At 41.6% G+C, this 22306-nt stretch overlaps 1 protein-coding gene across 1 annotated transcript in view; it reads right to left on the minus strand.

Moving 5' to 3' along the window:
* Nucleotides 1-2010: 2010 nt before the first annotated feature.
* TRPM8 (transient receptor potential cation channel, subfamily M, member 8) overlaps nucleotides 2011-22306 on the minus strand; it is a 42014-nt gene continuing 21718 nt past the window's right edge. The window contains exons 14-24 of the mRNA XM_009887561.1: nucleotides 19665-19810; nucleotides 18812-18924; nucleotides 18126-18342; nucleotides 14458-14549; nucleotides 13301-13442; nucleotides 11730-11901; nucleotides 11322-11499; nucleotides 8321-8511; nucleotides 5903-6002; nucleotides 3969-4002; nucleotides 2011-2061 (exon numbers count right to left, since the gene is read on the minus strand). Coding sequence (XP_009885863.1) covers nucleotides 2011-2061; nucleotides 3969-4002; nucleotides 5903-6002; nucleotides 8321-8511; nucleotides 11322-11499; nucleotides 11730-11901; nucleotides 13301-13442; nucleotides 14458-14549; nucleotides 18126-18342; nucleotides 18812-18924; nucleotides 19665-19810 — 1436 coding nt within the window. The remainder of the gene's footprint in view (nucleotides 2062-3968; nucleotides 4003-5902; nucleotides 6003-8320; nucleotides 8512-11321; nucleotides 11500-11729; nucleotides 11902-13300; nucleotides 13443-14457; nucleotides 14550-18125; nucleotides 18343-18811; nucleotides 18925-19664; nucleotides 19811-22306) is intronic.

Below are 22306 nucleotides of genomic sequence, written 5' to 3' on the forward strand. Positions count from 1 at the left end.
GCCAGCTCTGTGAAAATAATCTTGATGAATCGGTACCTGCGTGAGCAAAAGAAAAAAAATTAGAGTAAAGCTCCCAGCCCACCTCAATGTTTTGCTTTCATCCTCGTGACATCAGCTCAGCAAACTGAATGCCTTGTGCAACACTTGGGATCAAGGAGCTCTTTGTGGAACCCATCCAGAACATGGTGTCTTAGTGGAGTAGCAGAGATACCAGTCATCAGGAAGTGAAAGCAAAAGAAACACCTGCATGCAAAGTACCTGGAAGGGCCAATCCGGCATCTCATACTGAAGATGGTCAGTGCAGATAAAAGTACTTCCTTTCAGATGAGATAGCATAATACACACATCTGCTTCCTGTGAGACACTAACCTCTCTGTTCACACCATGACGTTAGTACTGTGGACTGCCAAGGCTCAGCTTCAGAGTCAGGACAGCTCACAAGCAAACCAGTTTGACCACAACCAGGATGGCATCTAGATAGTTTACCAGGCATAAACTGGAAAGGGACTTCATTTCTTCAAGGCACTGATTATATATAATGAGAGGTCAGTTCCACAATCTCCATCATAAACAGGTATCTTCTTACCCGGTCTAGCTAAGCATACTTCATTGACTCCTTTCTACTAACTATGTTTTTAAGACTTGCAGTTCCTCTTGTCACTGCTCCAAACGCTCTCCAGCCACTCCATCATCTTCCTTGAAGCTTAGTGCTAACACTGGATGCTGTACCCAACAGAGGATTCATTGCACTATAAGCAGCAGGCGGACTACTTCATACATCTCACAGACGAAGAAACACCAGCTATTTAATATTCCATTTCAGACACTTTTCTGCAGAACTACTGTCTCATCAGATTTCTCTGCATTTTGTGCCTGTGGAGCCAGTAATTCCCAGGTAATTGTAAAATTTGCATTCGTTCTTACTGAATTGCAACCTATTTTTCAGCCAAACTGCAGCTACCTTTGATCTGAACCAGCACTGTTTTGAGCGGGGGGAGACTAGATGACCTCCGGAGTTCCATTATTCTACAGCCTATTCTCTAGGTGACTTGGAGTTCACTGCATTCAAGAAAAAGCCCAGTAACTAGCGATCCTTGTATATTTTATTAGGTGATTCCAAGTCCTAATAATAACTAAACTGAACTTCAGGTCAAGTGAATATGAAGTTATCCCTAAAAAATGGTGAGACAAATGATTCAGGAACATTTGGCACAGGTATAAGTTGTCTTGCAGGAAAACCCTCTATGGTGGAAGGAGCCAGGCTCTAAATGTTCAGGCTAGGTCATTCCAGATTACCCTTGTCAACAGCTACACTTCTTAACCTGCTGTCTTTAATGAAGACAGAAGTTCTCTGTGTGAATCGATCTTCTGCCAACCTTTCACATCCCACTGGAACCAGTGGCTCCAACTGAGTTCCTCTGAAGAACTTGATAAAAAGGACCCAAGGCTTATGAGAAGACACTGAACTGCAGCTCTGGAGACTTTGGGTTAACTCTTCACTCTACAGTTTATTGCAGAGGACACAGGAAGGCTATAATGATCAGTCATAGTGCCCCATTTTGACAATGGGAAAATAAACATTCTGTCTTTTCTGTGTGGTTTTTATTTTCTTCAGTGTTAAAATTAATAGACTGTACAGGATATAGCACTGCAGCTCCTAATTTTCCAGAGGGTCTCCAGCACAAAGACAACTAAAATAACCTTGGGTTATTCACAGTTTTTCAAAGACAAGGGAAGAAAAAATATTTTAAACCATGCCAAAAACTGTCAGAAACACAGATGGAAAATTGTATTTTTCAGAAAAAAAAAAAAAAAGAGGAAGAGAATTAAGCTTTTGTTTCTTTTTAAATATTAGACAACATCAATACAAGCATCAATAATTAATACTAACTCTTCTTCCAGAGACATACCAATTTAACATCACAGACGCTGATAACTTATTCAAGTCAGAGAATGGGTTTAAAGAGGGCTTACCCTGTGCAGGTAGCTGCTCTTGGATTTCAACTGCATTCATTTGATTTTGCTGGAAATCTCTTTCAGAAGGCCTTTCAAATCAGAGAGCTTAAGAATTAAAAAAAAAAAAAAAAAAAAGATAAGCTTTGTTTATATAAAATCAATCTAACTCATTCAAAGATGATCACAGCTTGGCATGAAGGGAAAGGAAGAGAACAAAACAAGCAAGCAGTAGTAAATACCTTAAAACACCCTACAACATACGTACCCTAGAAAATACCATACAAAGTCAGCCACAAGAGGCATAAAACCCCTTATGTGAATTCCTCCCATCCTGGCTACCCTGTGGGTGACAGCCACCACTCTGAAAGCAATAACTGACTGCTTTTTGTACTCAGTAGTCACACTGTGGTGGCAAATGAAGCAATGTTAATATTGCTTTTTACAGGAAAGCAATGCTAATAAGTAATATGAGTAATGAGTAATTGGCTCTCCAAATATTATATCAAATGCAACAGTGCTTGAAAGGACACTCCCAATTAGAGTTTTCACCAATGCAATTAATGCAGTGAGCCCTAATGCATATGTATTTCACCTAGTTAGCAAGCAGGCATCATGACAGCTACAAGGTCTCATCTATACTCCATCTCTTTGTGCTCCTTCAAAGCAAAGATTGCAGATCACTGGAGTTTTGTGGAGCATTCATTCTGACACATGGAGCTGCTTTCAAACCTTCCCCATGCCATAACTGAACTCTATTATTCCTTGGGACAACTGCATCAAATTTAAAGAAAAGTTTACCCCATGATCAAGGGTCATGCCTAGGACTCAGTTACATCCTCAGAACTTGTTTTTAGGACATCATCTGAAGTGAGAGACAGTGAGATATCCCTGTAGTGCCTTGCTCTCAAGGGCACTACTCCTAAGCGCATTTCTGTCATTAAAGCTGAAGGCAGGAATAGACAAAACAGCTTGCTGTAAGGTATTCCCTCACAGAATAAGAGGTACAATTTGGGTATTACTTTTCAGTGTAGAATTAAGGTTATCGTATTTCCTTTCAGTTTCAAAAGGAGCATCACTAGACACATACTTGGTTGCTCACCATTTCCATTTCAGTCTTGAAAGCAAGCTATTATTTTGTAATCTAAAATATTTGACAGCAATCAAAATAAACCTTTTGAAGTATATGTGGGCCTTTTCACTCTTGGACTTCTAAAAAGTCTGTTCTTCACACCAATGTAACTCCCCACTTCAGAGGCAAAATTCAATCAAGCTCTCAAAAAAACACTCATTGTAAAGGTCTTTCCAGTCGCACAGTCAAAAATTATACTTGTATGACAATTCTGATAATGATGTGCTCTCTAGTAGATTGGTAGCTTTATATTGCTTCAGCACAGGATGTTTCCATGAATCAAATGAGAATTGGTCATTTTAATAATAATTAAAGGTCTTCCTACCCTGCAATACATATGGAGCATTCTTTGTTTACCCAGCAGGTATTGCCTGTGTTATCTGAAGGCTTGCCATAATACATCTGAACTGCCACTTAATTTTACAAGCAGAGGTTCAACAAACCAACAAAAAGGATTAATGACCTCATGCCTTCAGCACTAGAAGCTAAACTTGACAGAACGCATGTTTGAGAAGGGCATATTGTAAGTACATAATGCCCCTTCTTGCCATTGTTGTTTCATGGGCCTGTTACACAGCAGAATATTGCAGTTTTATAAGATGGAAGTTATTTTTACTTCTATTCCATCCAATAAGGAATACTGAGAAACACTTCTTCAGTGCTATGCAAGAATATCTCTACTTCATTTTCCAGCACAATGTGATGCTACATATGAAATCAAAGGTGCAAAAGAGCACATTAAAAAACGCCCAGTGAAAATGAGGCCCTGGCAATAGTAACAAAGATTGCATACGTCTCTCGGTGATCCTCATTTTCCTTGTGGACCACTACCTGTTTTACCAGAGAGAGACACATCGCCCAGAGAAGTCTGAAACACAAGTACCTTTGCATCCAGTTGTCTAAATCGATGCACCATCCTGAAAACAGAAAGAGGACATAGAGGAGAGGACTGAGTCAAAGCATTAGAGAAGCCTTGGCTAGCCCCCCTCCCCGCTTTGCAAAACTGTGCAGAACTGCTTTGCAGAAGTCTATCTGGATCTAAGAGATTTAGTCCTCATCTTTGGCCAAAGAGTGGAGCTAAGGCAACTACAGCTAGAGGTCAGTTACAAAACAGATTGTCTGCAGATGCACCTGCTTGGGAAGACCAGTCTTTCATCCTTCCAAGAAAGCAGGGCTGTGGTTTGACATTGTTTTTATTGCAAGTATATTAACTTGGATTCTGGGGTGCATCAAGAAGAGTGCGGCCAGCAGGTCGAGGGAGGTTATCCTCCCCTCTACTCTGCCCTGGTGAGGCCGCATCTGAAGTATTGTGTCCAGTTCTGGGCTCCCCAGTTCAAGGACAGGGAACTGCTGGAGAGGGTCCAGCAACGGGCTACAAAGATGATTAGGGGACTGGAACATCTTTCTTATGAGGAAAGGCTGAGGGACTTGGGTCTTTTTAGTCTGGAGAAAAGAAGACTGAGGGGGGATCTTATCAATACTTATAGGGAGGGTGCCAGGAGGATGGGACCAGTCTTTTTTCAGTGGTGCCCAACAGGACAAAAGGTAACTGGCACAAACTTGAACATAGGAAGTTCCATCTTAACATGAGGAGGAACTTCTTTACTTTGAGGGTGGCAGAGCACTGGAACAGGCTGCCCAGGGAGGTGGTGGAGTCTCCAACTCTGGAGACATTCAAAACCCGCCTGGACGCCATCCTGTGCAACCTGCTGTAGGTGACCCTGCTCTGGCAGGGGGGTTGGACTAGATCTCCAGAGGTCCCTTCCAACCGCTGTCATTCTGTGATTCTGTGATCTAACAGATGAATTACTGTTAGTGCTGCGCTATTCCATTTTCCTTGTCAGGACTCTTCTGCTTCCGGTATAAAAGCTATTTTTTTTTTATTTGTTTGGCTTCTTACCCCAAGCTGAATGCCTCTGAGTAGTCTTAACATAAACACTTACTTGTGGACAGCAATGTCTGCAGCAGGGGCAAAGGGACATGGAAGTGTATGGTCTTTCCTATCCATTCTTAACAGCTCTTCCCTTACGTTTGAGTTAGGGGAATACTCAAGCTGCTGGAAGCTAGCTACAAAATTAAAGTATCATACACAGCAGGTTACTGTTGCTGTTTTCTAGCTTTCTTTATATTTCTCTTTCCTCTTACCCTATTACTCTGAAAACACTGAGACAGATGCCAAAGATAAAGTGTCATGATATGGCAGTCAGAGAAGAGTAGCCCAAGTCACCAGCCTTCAAATACTATCATTCCAAATAGCATCCTCCAGTCTCCAAGAGGTCTTTCCCACTCGTGCTATTAAGTACAGACCTCTGTATAGATCGATGCCGTGGGAATGCTTGATATTCCAGGTCTAACACTAAATATTCTCTGCTAACTGCATATTACTAAACTAATCAACTATAGGGCTGCTTTCCACGATGAGACCTCAAAACAGTACAGGAAGAGAAAATTTTCTCCTCTGGTGGTAAAATAGAAAGATTCAAGTACAGAAAGGTGAAATCATTTGAGAAATACTGTGAGAGATGTTTGGAACAAGTGTGTTTAATACATCTACCCAGCTACTGTGTGCATAATATGCCATTATAACCCTTGCAATATTGCCATCAGCATTTTACCAGCCTAATCAATTATTTCTGAAGACAGTCTGCAGCAGCTGACAAAAAGCCATCATTTTACTGAAAAAGAAAAGGCCCATTTATGCCGAGTTTATTTATCTACTCATTAGTTTGTAAACATTTAGAGCCACTGAAAACTTGCCTTCACTAAAAATATTCAACAGAAAGTTAAGAGAGCGAATACAAAGAAGGGCAGACGTACTCTTCTGATGAGTCATTTGCTTTGGTATTGATTTTGACAAGGTAATTTTCCTTCATGACAGCTTCCCATGCCAGAATTTCATTGTCCTCATTTTTTGAGCCTAGAAAATGTATATCAAGAAAAACAACAACACTAAATTCAGTTAATTTGTCTTTCCGGTGCTAAGGTGCAAAAAGGCTGGATTAGTGCTTGCAACCTGAGGCTAATGATTCCCTTCTCTGCATCCAGAGTCTTCACAGCCCCACTTCATGTCTGTGACACACCTCTGATAAACATGACATTAATGCATTTTACTGTATGCTCCTGGCAACCAGAGCTGCTTAAAAAAATAAAATATAAACAAAGACCCCAAGAAGCTCCAAAAGTCTTTCTGGAATTCTTTTGAATCTTGGTTAACATGAGTGCTTTGTGAAATGGCAGATGCTTCAACAGGCAAAGGACATTCCAGAAGGTTCCTATCTGGGTTTAAGATTTCCACTTTTTTATACGTTATCCCATATTGTATCATTAAGACTAACACATGTTAAGAACCATGTTGTATGACTTATCATTGAACTAAAACATTTCAAAATGATGAAGCATTGTCTTCTGTAAAAGGCACCTCCTGTTGATTCTGTAAATTAAGGAGTGACACTTTGAGTCAAACTCCTCCAGGATAATACTTCTGCATTTTATCCTGTTCCAACAGGACAGCACAAACCACATGGGTTTTAATGAAAAAAAGTTAGCTGAGACAGAAGAAGCCCATAGCTGGCAAATGACTGAAGTCCTATTTCCTCCACCCAGTTCTCCCCTGACCTCACACAGCCTCAGTTGTTCTCCCAGATACCAACAGGCATTTAAGCACCAGAACCCCAACCATTTCCATAAGAGTTAAGTAGGGAAGCCAGGATTTTGCAACAGACAATACATTAATGTGCTTCCTCCATGCAGTTCCCAGTTCCTGTCACCAGCTCAACTACAATGATATTCTGGCTCTAATTAATTCTTTCATTTGCTTTTAGAACTGCAACATCAACTGTGCATCGCTTGGACAGTAGTATCTGCAGTTAAACAGCCTCCCCAGCAAAGAAACCAAACAGTGATTTGGACAGCCAAAATGATTTAGTCAGCGCTAAGGAATTTTATACCCCAAAGCAGGCATCTTTCTCCTAAACTAATAAATCCAGCCTGTGCTGCAGGGCAACAGTCAGGTTGCTGATGGATGGGAATAAGTCTGTCAATTAACTCAACTTATCCTCTCTCATCTGCTGCCGAATGGCAATTAAAAAAAGAGAAAATGTTCCATTTGTTGGGGGCGGGGAGGGGAAGCTTGTTAAAGCAATTCATATCTGTGCCTTCTGACAGAGTAAATAAGGGGGGAATAGCTACAGGACTGAGTCAGCCACTCCTGCATTTTTGAGGCAGGTTGTCCATTTGGCCATGCCCAGAGGGTCAGGAGACTCTTCATTCTCTTTCAGTCACTCACCAGCAGGCAGAAGAGCCTCTGAAGAGAAGACTGTGGTCTACTAGGCTGCCCTAGCAGCTCCTAGCTGTATTAGCTGGGAGACTGTAATGGAGGGACAGAAAGAAATGCAATTCCAGAAGGTAGAGTGGCAAGCAGAGACTAAGACAGACAATTAATTGTATAATTGTCTTATACAATTTACCTAAACTTTCAGAGCATGCAAGATCAGGGATCTCTGACACTTGGGAGCAATGCAGAAGGGATGCACTATCAGACACTATTGACAAATTTACATTTTTCATGCAAACCATGAAGATAGCTTTCAGCTGCTGCAGGTTCTGGGTGAATTTATTCAGTGCTCTAATACAAAAAAAAAAAACAAACACAAACAACCCAAAACTTTCAAAGCTAGGAAGTCCTAGACAGCCCTAAACTAATAGGATTAATTTGAAGACTTGATTGATTTACATACATGAGGTAATTCTGCCTTGAAATGGCTTGGACAAGAAAGCACTGGATAACTCTGCACAGTATTCAAGCAGAGCAGGTCTCATTGTAAAACACAAAAGCTCTCCAACTCGACCAAAACCAAAGCTACTATGGGGCGGGAATCACAACACTGCTCAATTGGAATTTTAGCATGAGAAGTCAGGAGTATAATTCCCCATATCCCTGAGAGAGCACACCTTAAGTACTGAAGGAAGATTATGGCTGAGAAGCAGCCACAGGCTTTGATTTGAATCTTACTCAAGAGATTTCCAGCAACATAGTGGGTTTGCATTTGATAGAAAACATGAATGAGCTGCTTCTCATTTCCAGTACAACCACCTCCTTGGTGGAGGTCTACATTGCCCTTGAAAATTTCCTACCAAAACACTAACTGCCTGGTTTAAGCACAGTATGCCATGGAAGAGTTGCAATGCGCCTGCCACAGAGGTGACTTTTAGACAGTAAGGAATAATCCAACTCACAACAAATAGATGGCTCTTTACTTTCTTTCTTACAGCAGCATTTGAAACATTTCCTCATCACCATGAGTATGTAGGCAAAGATGACAAAAGGGAAGGGGATAGTCAAGCGACTGCAGTATTCTTGGACCAAGAAGTAACGCTGGAACTTCCACACCTGGTCATTGTTCTCTTGTACTGATCCAACAGTGTAACTAACAGGTGAAGAAAAGAAAATACATACAGCATTATTTATTCAAAGACATCCATCAGATCCAAGTAAGACAGCTTTTCTCTTTGTTGTACCAGGGCATGTTTTTATAAAGTCATCCTGGAGCTGGATTTTTTTTTCTGATTAGGAGGTTTTTGAGTTTGTCCTCCTTTTTAGAGAGAAATTTGAAAATGGGTGGAACTAAGTCAATACTAAAAAAACCAACCTAAAGTTACAAATAATCTGGAAAAAATAGGAATAGAGAGAAATAGGAAATAGGAATAGGGAGAAAATGCTCCACATACTTTCACTACCTTAGCTCTAGGCAATTTTCTTCCAGCCTAGACACATGCTTCTTTGCAAGATACCATGTCTCATTAATTCATCAGCTAACTTCTTTCTAAGCAAAAAAAAAAAAAAAAAAAACAACCAAAAAAACCACCCCACAACAAAACAAAACCGAAACAAACATAAAAAAAGAACTTTTACAAAAAATGAAAAGCTTCTGAGATTTTTAGTAGAGGCATTCAGAATGCTCCAGGCACGGATGAAACCTATTGTACTAAGCACTGTATGAACCCAGCAAAGCAGCACCCACAAGAGCAAACAGCTCACAGACTGCCTGACCTTTCATTGCTGACATTAAATGGCAGATGGTTACATCCAAAATGTCTGTGTTGAGATCCTATCAGACCCTTACACAGGAGAAGATAAAACCTTCACCTGTTGGAAATTATCTTTTGTTTTAGAAGATAAATACAGTCCTGAATTTCAGAAGTATCTAAAATATAATATTCCCCCTTTTTAGCTAATGCATACTGGATGCAAAGAAAAAGTTGGGTTCTCTGTTGCTAAAATTAATATATAATTGCAATTATAACATACAGAGACATTGATTGGACTCATATCTAATAGACATCAGCATTATTAAAGATTGACAAATACTATGTACAGACTGGTCTTAGGATGAGCCATCACAGATTCACGCATTTCTAACTGCATCAAGGAAAAAAACATCTGGGATTGTTGTTTGCCCACCGGGTTTCCTCAGTTCAGTACAATCCAGTGCTGCTGCTTGATTAAGTTGTTCAGTCTATTGTTAAAATGAACTGTGTAAAGCTCTGAGACTGTCATTAGAGAATTCATGCTGGGTCCTTCCACAAAATAAGCCAAACTGGCAAAAACAGGGGTTTTACTGGCATAATTGGATAAACCAGAACTTTTACTGTTAGATGTTGTTAAAATAAGTGTTTTAACAAATATCAAAGGCTTCTAGGGTAGAGCTGGCTTACTGCTATACTTTTCTTTATTAACATGGATTGCTTTCACCCTTTCTAGGGAGTATAAGCATGGTCTTCTCTTCCCAGGTCCTGTGCAAGTTAGGAACACACATGAATAAAAAATAGATATGCTGTACCAGTCCTAGCTGCCTTGCCAAAAATCACATTTCTGACTTATCTTTGGAGTCCAGGTCAGCATGGGAAGAAAGGTTCAGAGCTGAGGGGAGAGCAGATCCCGTAGCTGAAGGGCTTCTCAACTCATCACACTAATACATCTCAGGGCAGGCAAAATTGGCACTGGCATCAAGAAGCTCTTGAGGCAAACCAAGTGGCACTTCTTGTAAATACTCTTGTTGCAAAGCAAATTCCTTCCAAGCCAGTCACTGCCAAGGTACTATCCAAACGTGCAAAAATAAACGTAGAGGACCTCAAAAATTATGCTCAGGGGTTGTAAGTATTTAAATTTTTTTGTGCTGCAAGGGAGTGTAAAGCAGAAAAGAAGCAGGACTGGGAAGGAGAACAGAGCCACAGCACCAATCCAACTGTATTCACAAGTCAGAAGCGAGACAGGGGGCACCACGTTCCACAAGTCTGATATAAGGACTTCCCATTTTTAACTCAACTTTGTGTCAGAGCTTGCAGTGTAAATACCAAAGATTTCTGGAAGAAGCTGAGGAAACTTTTCCATGAGGACCAGTTATGGTTTTCTCTTGCTGACCCCAGTGCAGCCCATGTATATGTGATAATGTGCACAACAGTGACCGTTTTTATTTGGCAAATCAGTGCTGGCTCTGTGATACTGTCAGCTGTTACCAGCACCACATTTCAGGTGTCTGATCCATCTGCATGGTCTAACACTTGACAAGATACCAGAATAGACCTCCTGACTGGTAGACCCACAGACAGATAAATTACCATATAAAAACAGAGGTGATGGCATTTTTCAAGACAAAGTCCTTTTGTATGTCCCAAGGAGATGTGGCCCATTGCCTGTGGTATAAGTCAGAACAAGAAATAGCAGGGCCACCAGAGCAGTAACACACACGTCATCACCACACAGCACTTCCGGTTAATAAAACTATAGTGTTATAAAAAGACTGTGATAGTAACTCATTTATTCAGTCTAGCAAGGTCAGTTGTATGGCAACTCATACTTTGCAAAGGACTGACCCAGCTATCACCCCCTGTGTGAAACACAGGGGTTTGTGCTAAGCCCACTGTGCAAAGAATGCTTAGAGAAGTAGTAAAAGGACAGGCAGCAATCCACCCCCGGCACATTGTACCAGGTTTGATCAGACTGCTGTGAGAAATGCTGGATTTGTTACCTTTGTTCACCTTTCCCACACCACCCTTCAATTAAGAGGTCTTTTTCAAGCTGGGAACTCTGTCCAGACTACTCCCAGCAATTCGTCTGCAAAAGATACAAGCAGACTCCAAGGTCTGACTTCATGCCATTTTCCAGGGCTTCATTCCCTCTCTCAGAGAGCTATTGATATAGAGATCACAGGCAAGTGATCAGTTCTTTATTACCTACCCAAACATGGCCACAAGCAGGTTCACAAGGAGGATGTTAGTTGAGAGCATGTAAATACAGACAAGTGGAATGGTAATCCACTCTGGGAAGCGGGGTTGGTTGTTGGCATCCAGCTCCACGCACAAGGGCTTGGACTCATTCCCAGAAAAGGTGCAGCGGTCAAAGTTGTAGGTGGTACCTCAGAGGGCAAGAGCAGAGAGCAAACAGTGAGCCCCCTTTCTGTTGAGTCCAGCCCCAGGTACTGCTACTGACCACAATATGTGTGGCCGCCTCCTTCCTTGACTCCCCGTCAGACAAAACCTAGCATTGTTGCTGCTTGGAGGAAAGGGGTCAACATAGGACTGGACAAGCACTGAAAGAACAGAGCCTTCCACCCACCCAGGAGAGCTTTCCACAGAAAATAGGTACCATCAACATCATCAGGGTATTGGCCAAACATAGCCAAGTATGGCTCGTAGATGACAGATCGAAATATCCACTCCCAGCGGTGCTCATTCTTCCTCAGGATGCCTTGCCTGGCCACACCAAAGGCCACCATCCACACAGCAAAGAGAAAGAGGAAGAAGAACACATCTATCATCTGAAAAAGGACAATAAGCAAATGCATCAGTGCCCCACTGCATGCCTGTTGCAAGCCACACATGTTTTTTTTTTCTCTCTGACTTGATATTAGAGTGAAGAATAATATTAGAAAAGCCCACACAGGTTAGCACCATTTTAATGCAAGTTTTCAGATAACTGCTCCATAAATTTACAGTCACCAACACACGTACACTAATAATTGACCATTCCCACTCCAAGGCACATTTCAGAATACAGGATTTCCCCTTGGCATCAGACAGGCTCCACCCACGAAAGCAAGATCCACATACAAAGACTATGCAACACCTATAGCTGCAGACCCTTCAGCCAAGTGTCAGGTGAAAGCAGCCACAACTTCTGAAAATGCCACTCTGGACAGCTTCAAACCAGCATTTATAGTCCAGACACTCTGGCTAACAGTTTCATGAATTTCTAGCTCTTACAATATACAGATAACTGAATACTGGTAATATCCCAGATGAGCTTCTCCATTTGTTGCCGACCCACCCCCACCAAGATCTGCCATTCCACTAGCCCCAAGCATCTTTATTATTAGACTTACTCAAAAATTCATCCCTTTTGCAGAAGGCCAAACAAGAGAAAGATGTACAGGAAACAATCCTATGTTGTTGTTTCCATATGATAAGGCACTCTGGGACCAGGTAACCTCTAGACTTAAGCTTTGCAGCAGTGGTACATGGCAAAAGAAAGGCTTTCTGTGTAAGCTGCAGACCACGCTGTTACTTGCATTGCCACCACATAGCTGTTTTTTAAGTTCCATATACAGGATCAGCTCCAGGTGACATGCACAAATTCAAGCAGACGTACTCCCAGCTCTCCAATGCTCCTCATTCCCACACCTACAGTAAGCCACATCTGTATTCTATGGAATCCCACTGTCTTCCTATTACCTTTCACAGTCTGCTAGCAAACATCCCCTCCAGCTTCAAAGGACATAATTAGCCCGGCCACTGCATGAGAGGCTCCTCACCACACACTTCTCCAGTTACTTGTGTAATGGATGCAGTGGAAGACAAATCTTCCTCCTATGCCATTCATCATTGTCTTGTTTGGGGAACGCTCGTGTGAGAAACAAGAGTGATGGAATATACCACTGAAACATTTGAGACATGTAAGACAAAAGCTACCACGAAACAAATTTCCTCTTCTGTTCTTCAGCCTGATCTTTATTCATTCCCTATGCACAGGGAGAGAAAAAGGCCCTGCTCTTAATTAGGTCCTATTTAAATCTTAATTAATCCTGTTTAGCAGATTTAAGAGAAGGAGAGAACTTGCTGCCATCATCAGAACAGTGGTGATTTTCGCTCTTGAGGGAAAAAAAAAAAAGGTGTCACATCATTTATTTAGACTCTCTTGAATAGCTGCCAGAATCTTACCATCCTCTGCAGCATAATAATTTTGGGTCCTAGATTCCTGCTAACTGTGAAAATATGGATCAGCCTCAGAGTAAAAACTATGTAGTCCAAACAGAAAATGACTCTCCCAGAATACCAAGAGCTTTCATCAGATGAGTGAAGCCTGATGGAGACAGTAAAAGAAAATAAAGAGAAGCGTTGGGTAAAGCATGTGGAAATCAGGTAAAAATATACTGAAACAGGGAGTGGAAAGTAACTGGAAAACAGAGCACTGCTATCCAGGGCTCCCGTGCTCTCCCACCAATCACCACCTGACAACAGGTGGTAGAACTGGTTAATGCATGCCTTGTTTACACACTTCTTATCTTAGCTACATCATTGCCATGTCTCCTCTTCCCCTCTGAAACTATTAACTATCTTGTACCTTTAACTACTCCCACAGCCCTCCAAAAACTTCACAGTACAATGACCATTCTGTTGCACTGAGGCAACAAGAACTAAGTTACAGGTGACTGAACAACTACGTGGTAAAATGTGTTTCCATCATTTCTTTGTCATGGTTGCTAACTCACTCATTCATGTAAAACAGTTTATGTGAGCTAATGACATTCTGTTAGACTATTGTAGGTACAATTACAGTCCCCTTAAATACAACATAGGAAAGCTCAAAGAGTCCAGATTACCATACTAAATAGTCAATAGCAGGAGCCAGGAAAAATCCTGAAGAACTTATAACTCACTGAGCTATTAACTGTCTTATCCTGCAGCTTTGTCTGATATGTTCTATATAGCAAGTCTTGAAGGTATTGTCATGAAACCTAAGCCTATTTCAATCATCTTCTAAATATGCTCATCCAATCCTAGGCATTAAGAAGGGCTGCCCAGCTGGCCCAGGAAGATCTCAGTTTAGTAAAGCCACCTTTGACTCCACGGAAAGACTCAACTTCCATTAAACAAAAAAGAGAAAATATTGCATGCAGATATTCCCTAATCACTTTATTATATTTCTTTATTTGCTTTTACAGATTTAGAGTCAAGACTTGACAGTATTTGGGGCCTTCACAAAGAGCAGGGAGTTTCACAAACACGTCGTTTCCCAAAATCTCATTACAGGCTGTAGTCAAAACCCAGAAAGGAAGCAAAGCCATAACATGGCCACAAGAAAAGATACTACTCACCTGAACACAATCCCTGCTATGAAGTAGAAGATTGCTAACGTATCCATAACATTCCACAGATCTGAGAAATACTTACTGCCATTCATGTACCACTGGGAAGGAAAAAGAGCAGAAAGTAACCACCACACAGCACTGGCCATGGGGAGCTCATCCATCCTCCCCTCCCCTCTCTCCAATGGATGTCCTCATGGTAAGTACTCCACCCCACTTAATTTTTTGTCACACGGAATAGGTACACCAGAGTTCAGATTGCTTTTAGTTTCCCCCAGAATAGGGTTTTTAATATATCCAGCAATGCCAGAAATTACTGGCAACGTGTTTTTACCATTAACTTCTAAGAGGACTATAGGTCAAGATTTCCTATGTTTAGAGCTCCTTAACACATTTTCTCTTGCAGTCCAGATGTCCTAAGCTAATGCTCTTGCACTGCGACCAGTTAAGCACATCAGTGACACAAACATCGCACCACAGTATGAGTTACTGTGCTCAAACAAAAGGACATAACCCAACCACACATATGCTTGTGCATGTGAAGGAACAGCCCTGACAAGACCTAAGATTGAAGTACTTAAGTGTTCACATGTGTATACACATGCTGCCAGGGGAACTCAGGGTAGATCATTGTATGCTCCAGCAGAACTGCTGCCAAATGGGTCAGAGGAGTCTTGGTGTGACTTAATAAAAGCAAATGAAACACTGGGGGGAGGCAGCAGTGTCTCTGTTTTGGGGCAGTTGAAGTATTCTGGCTTCTCTTTCTTCACAGAGCTCATTCAGTAATCTGTCCCTGGCTACATGCATGTGCTTTTGATCAAAGATGCAGATTTAATTTATTCTTTTAATTACCTGGCTCTCTATTTCTGCATTGCAAGTCTAGTGAGAATCTTTGCCTATTCGCAGATTGACAGATACTGCACCCTGGATCCAAAGTTTGTGCAAGAACCAACTTCTGGATCCAGTCTGGAGGTGACTCATCAGGACAAGTAGCTTAACCAGGAGAAACCTCTGCCAGGCCCAAAGAAATAGACCGAGTCCCTGATCATAATTCTTTTTATTTTTTGTTGAAATAATCAAAGCATAGTAGAGTACTGATCAGTTTATCTCTCTATAACTGGCATTCCATTGCCAAGGAAGGCAATTCTGTCTTCAGTACTTTCACAGGAAACAGAGATTGAGGGGCGTTTTCTTCTAAATGCAGAAAAGAGACCCACTTTGCTATTCCAGTTGCACAATCGGTGCATTTTCTTCACATGATGGGATGCATTGCTAAGGACGGAGAGTCATAGCAGCCACAAGGGTGTCAGGCTCAGGATATTACCAGACACTACTTTATCATCTTGGGACCCATACATATCTTTCTTACTACTCAAGGTACCAAACGTTGAGCAGAGTGGGGACAGCATGTCTGACACCCATGACATTAGGTTGTCTCTGTCTAGTAATTCCCTAAATCAAACATAAGTTGTCTTGCTATACATGACAGTGAAGCAGTGTTTTATGTGAACAGCTAGACACATATGGTCTAAATGTCTTTCACAAAACAATAAGCCTACCACTGCATTACAACTGTATTGAATGCAGCAGGTTTAAGCCTGATGCCTCTTCTATTAAGGGCACAGTTGTGGATGGAGGAAAGGAAACAGGTTTTGGTCTAAAGCAGAAACAGAGAGAAAACAGGCAGATGTGTGTAAACAAGTGAGAACAACCAAGACTGCAATGCAGTTCAGTCTTTCAAGTATCAAGCAGTTCCCACTGCTAAGAGTGCACCGAGGTTCTGTCCAGATTCCTTCTCTATTTGAGAAAACAGGGCTTTCCTCCACATCCCACAAGTCTACCCACTCACCTGGCTGGAGGCTACATCCATATGGATAAGAAGATAGCAGGAAAAAGGCATCTCCAATTTCACTATTGCCATGACAGCCCTAAACGGCATATGAGAAAGTAGCTCCGGCTAGTTAAAAATCTCTAGGACCATCAGAAGTGAAAAGAGGGTTGAGCCTGTGGCTTATCATTCAGATACAGTTCAGTTTTCCTGAGTGGTGAAACAATCTGCTTTAAATCTGAAACAACATCTAGTAGCTGGCACTTATACAGACACACCACACTCTAATCAGAGGGCTGATTTCTCCCCAGAACTAGTTATCTGACTGCAGCAGCCATAGTGGGACCCCAGGCAATGCTACTCTTACTTTTCCTTTGATGTGAAAACAAAATCTGAAACATCCCCCTTTCTAAAAGAAAATATGAAGGACACAAATACTATTTTGACTGCAGAGTTAGAGCAACACACACACAATCTATCTTGGAGGAAGCCAGGGAGAAATTATCCTGAGAAGCTTAGAGGATTGGGATATTACTCTGCGTTCTGCTCCTTAGCGAAATAGGTTTGAAGCCAGGACAGTGACTTAAGATAACTTCAAATCTTAAATAATTTCTCTGTTTTAGCTGCCTCCACTCCCACAATCAAATTGGTACGGCCACCAATTTTTAATGGGGTTACTGGTATCTGAAGTTGTTCTACCTGCTAAGGGTAGTGAGAAATAGTGACGTTGGTAGGAAAAAAAGTTTCTACCCCTAAGCATTTCCCCAGGACTTTTGCTGGGTACACACAGGAAGTACAAGGTCAGGTCCAGAGACACCAGAACCTAAATCAGCAGAAACACACACTCCATTAGTGTTTTCATTGCAACAGAGTCTTTTACTTTCCCCCCCCATTTTCCTTAGCAAGTAAATTTGCCTTAAACAGGGTACCACCTTGAATATTAAAAGGGAAAAAGATCACACAGCAAGTTAAGCACAGTAACATCAACACTCAGCAACGTCATTCAAGCTCATGTAAGAAATGTTATTGCAGGGTAGTCTGATCCAGCAGGCCACCCACAAACGCTCATGTGGAGAATAATTCCTTACAGGACAAGCAGAAAGCAGCACTGCACTGAAACCACACCCCCATTTCTCTTCCAATTTCCCCAGCATCTTCCCACTATTTTGAACACTGACTGGTAGAGACCAGCTTGCCTGAAAACCAACATATTTCATATGCCCCCTTACATGTGAAGTGAGACAAGTATCAGCTATACAGCTGGCTATAAAGGTAGTCCCACATGCTGTTCCCACACCACACCAACACAAGCAATGCAGGCAGTACAAAACTGGTCCTTGGGACTACGTGAAACTAGCAAAACCTGTATTTATGATTAAAAGATAAACAGAAATACACAATGATATGTTGCTCATTGGTTAAAAAAAAAAAAAAAAAAAGGAGGGGTGGGATGTGGACAAGAGAGGCAGGAATCATTTGATCTAGATGTATGTACCCAGATAAATGTGTTAAATCTAACCTCCTATTCTCAACTTCTTTGGCAATCCAAGCCAAGCATTCCTAAGAAATATCTCCATTGGCATCACCTTATCCACCCAGCCTCAAAGTCAAACACATTCCACTTGGTGCACGGACACTGCAGCTACTGGGGCACAAGTAGGAACTAAACATCAGGGGCAGGGTGGGTGGGGAAATATTCATTATGCCTTGAGTTGCCTGAACATATCTCCTAAGAAGTGGTTCCCCTGTAACTTAGAAGCAGCCTGCACTCTCTTACGCTATTAGGAGGGGAAAACCACAAGGCTTTTAATCTAGCACTAAACATTTTTGGTTTGCAAGCGCTGCCTACTTGTCTCACTTCATCACAAAGTAGAATGAAGACCAGCACGTAAAGGATCATCTCCAGGACGGTAGGTTCCTTCTGGAAATCCATAAGCAACACGTAGGCAAAGAGCAACAGGAAAGCGATGTAGAAGATGACATTCCAGGAGAAGACCACAAAGGGGGAGGTGAAGAAAGACACGTAATACAAGAAGAGTTTCTTACTCTTCTCCACAGGCTTTTTCCTGAGGAATTAAAAGAGGGGACAAGGTCTCAAAGTGTAGATTTTATACCTGGAAACATTTGTGCTCTTCATTAAAGTGAAAATGAGAAAGGTGCAGTCTAGCACAGGACATTACTAAAAAGGCAATGCTGTTCTACATCCACTGACTACAGACACGCAATTGGCACTTCTTAACTCCAGATCAGAGATATGACATGATCTGTCATAAGCTCATTCAGCCATTAAATATCTTTATTTGAGAGTGATTGAACACTGGAACAGGTTCCCCAGAGTGGCTGTGGAGTCTCCATCCTTGGAGATACTCAAAACCCAACTGGACACAGTCCTGGGCAACCTGCTCTAGCTGACCCTGCTTTGAGCAGGGGGTTGGACTAGATTATCTCCAGAGGTCCCTTCTGGCCTGAATTGCCCTATGATTCTATGATTAGTTGGCTCTCTTTGCTTCTGCTAATGAGAGGCCAGTTGATTACCTGAATGAGATGAAACCACAGCCTATTAATGGGAAAAAGAACAGACACAGTATAATCTTCCAGTTCTTAGTATCTCTTGAAATCTCTCCATACCACTGCTTAGAAAGGAAATTCTGCAAGGAAGAAGAAAATGTCCTCATTTATTCTAACAGTAACAAAATAACCTAGGAATGCTATTACAGGACATTAGATTTAGTAAAAAAAAAAAACACAAAACTTTGAGATTTCAATCAAGGCAACTGGGATTCCTGTTTCAACAATACAGAAAGTCTGCATCAGTAACAGTGTGCTGGTTCCTTAGTCCAGCCATTCTTCAGTCTACATGATGAGGAGTTCAAAATGAGACTGAACTTGACCTGATTTAGAAGGCACTTTATGCTGGGCAGTACATGCACACAGTGCATACACGGAGTTGTGCCAAGGGAGAAGTCAGTTCAGGCAGTCTTTACCATCTAGCCCACTATGATTTACAGCTCTAAATCAAGTCCTCCCCTCTTGACTTAATATTTGTGGGCAAATCAGCCACCTCCTGTTTCAAGAAGAGGAGCCTCACCCCCATCCTCCACTAGTCACAATTAGTGCTCCCTGGCATGCATTTCACATCACTACAGATGCTGGTTCTGTGAGCGTGCTGCAGGACACAGCTTTGCTGTGACCGTACAAAGCTCAGTGTTCACATGGCGGGGAAACCTCGCCCAGAGGCCCTTACTTTCACAAGAACAGTGTCTGAGTATTGGCTTTTCACAGGCTGTTCACAGGGATGTAGCATTTTCACAGTAATAATATTCATTTTTAAGCTACCCAGATCACAAGAGTTACAGCAATCTGTACGCTGTCTTTCCACTGACATTACCTGCACCCCTGGTTGGGCAATGAACTGCTGGTCTTTAGCTTCCACTGCTAGTTCCAGACAATTGCTCCCTCCCCAGGCTTCACAGGAATAGGTCAGCAGCTGCTCAGCTAGATCTTCATCATTGCTGTAGCACTCAGTGAACAGCTCTGGAGGAAAGAGGTAGCCCCACACTGAGCCTCACCTTCAGACTCCATTTCCCACCAACTTGGGGGCAATTGTCTTCAGTGACTTCCAAAGTATAACATTTATAATAAAGCATGCAGATGCAAGAACTCTTTCCGCATTTTCAGCATGGTAAAACAACATGTGCATTGCTGTACACCCCTTAGGCTTTCATACAAAATTCATGTCTGGATGAAAACTGTAATATTGAATCAGCTCACACAGAAACAGCATTAAGTCGAGTTCTGCACTAAAAAGCTGAGTAAAAAATATTAACTTCTCATACTCAGATGACTCAGTGTGTCTGCTTATTTCATCTTCTTTTCATTCATTTAGCATTGATCTAATGACTTAGTCACAGTAGTCCCATATTAATAGCAGAGTTGAATAACAAGGGCAGAATCTGATGTTTTTTCACTAGAAAATGCATTGCTAACATAGTTGTTTTAGAAGAGGTACGAGCATCTTATTCTGCCCACAGTTTTTGCAACTAACAATGCATGCAGAGTGTGAAAATATTTCTCTTTCCAGCTCTGGACGTTTCCCACCTGAAGGCGGTTCTGTTGGTGTACCTGCGACAGAGCACAACTGCCCTTAAGAACAATCCAGCCTCTTATAAAACACACCAGCCTTCTCTAGACACCCTTCAACAGCACATTTTCTGAGACATTTCACAAGCAGCTGTTACCATAACAGCAAAGTTGCACACATACAGCAATACTTTCAGCTGGTATTACCACATACGCTGCAATATGCAGACAGATCTTGACAGACTTCAATGGGACCCATTCAGTTCTCAATGTCTTGCTAAATAATCAGGCCTGAGTCATACAGATACCTTTAAGTAAGTCTATTTAAGCAGTTTTCACCTTGTGAAGTAGGAGTACTTTCTGGTAACAAGCAAGATATTTTCAGTGTGGCTTTGCACTACTCCTTAGTGGATAGTGAAATAGCTGTGCTGATATACACACAAATGAAAATAATGCTCAAGTTCAACTGGTCAATCTAGCCTCCATGAGCCCGAGAAAAGGAACAAACATGGTCTGCTTTTAGGAGCTATAAAACAATATCTATCTGTAGAAATTTTCAAGATTTGGCTAAATGAAGCCATGACTGAACTGATTTAGTCATGGTGGTAACACCAACTCAATGACAAGACTGGACTAGAGGCCTCCAAAAGCCCTTTCCAGCAACATTTCTATGGTTCCCTATTCAACCTGCAGGGCTATTACACCTTAACTGACACCTAACCAACTTATGGTGATGACAGCAAATTACTGGGCAGCAATACAGTTACCGACTCACTGTTTTCTGCACCAGACAAGAGAACAAGGTCAAAACCTGCAATAAAGCTCCAGAGGCCCCACTGTAACATATTTCCTTCCGAGTTTAGGAATCAAGGTCCATCCAGTGCAAACTGAAGCTTACCTGTGGTACAAATTGTGGGTGCTACAAATTAATCCCTGCTCTGGCGTCTGCCAACTGTGCTGGCTTTCACTTGTGTGTTTCCCTGAATAATTTGCAGGATAACTAGACACTGAGGAAACGTTAGCATTATTGCTCATGAAATGGAAGTCCTTAAAGAAAGAACATTCCCCTGCTCTCCTGTCACCCATTACCCTCATTAAATAAAAAATTATCGGTGACTCCAGCCCATGAGATGCAGGGCTCAATTCTGAATCACTGGCAATTGCTGCAAATGGAGAAACTGAAGGTGATACAAAAGAAAAAAAGAAGAAAACCTGAACTCGATCTGCATTCTCAATGAGCAACAGTATTGTTTGTCACCTTAGAATAAGGAAGGTATATGATTTTGCATTTCAGAATTTAGTAATTCAATCCACTTTTTACCTGCAATTTATTCTCAGTCCACAAAAGTGCTCCTCCAAATTTGAAGGCCAGCTCTTCTCAACCTGAATATTACCAGCACTCATGCAGAAAGCTTCTCTTATTCTCTGGTCTTGCTATTTCTGTGCACCCTTCTTCAGCCTTGCCATTAGAGCTAGGTAGCTTTTCTTCCCAATGAAAGAAATTCACTACCAACCCAACCCTTTCCCCCCCAACCCCCCCACCCACTTTTGGAGGCAAACTGTTCAGACAGGACACAGTTTCTACTGGGAACAGATGGTGTGGAAAAGATTTCCAAGCAGTAAAAACCCATTTTGACATTAAAGGGGAGCATTTAATGTTGGATATCTAGTTTTCTAAATAAAGCTTTCTTTCTACTTCCTTTTGAGATGTCATTTCTCTTCATAAATCAGGCTGAATTTCTGGGCAGCATTTCAGGCAAATTCAATGAATTATCTTCCCTTGCAATTCACTGAATAAAAACCAGCAGGTTTATCAGTTTGTTTTTCTGCACAAAATAAAAACATCACTATGCAATCATTGCTACACATCAGACCTGAAGATCATTAAAACAAGTAATGTTCCAAGAAAGGAAACAATTTCCTGACCCCTTCTATTAAAATTCTGAAGGA

The sequence above is a fragment of the Charadrius vociferus genome, unplaced genomic scaffold (genome assembly GCF_000708025.1).
Source record: "Charadrius vociferus isolate BGI_N301 unplaced genomic scaffold, ASM70802v2 scaffold136, whole genome shotgun sequence".
Lineage (NCBI taxonomy): Eukaryota > Metazoa > Chordata > Aves > Charadriiformes > Charadriidae > Charadrius > Charadrius vociferus.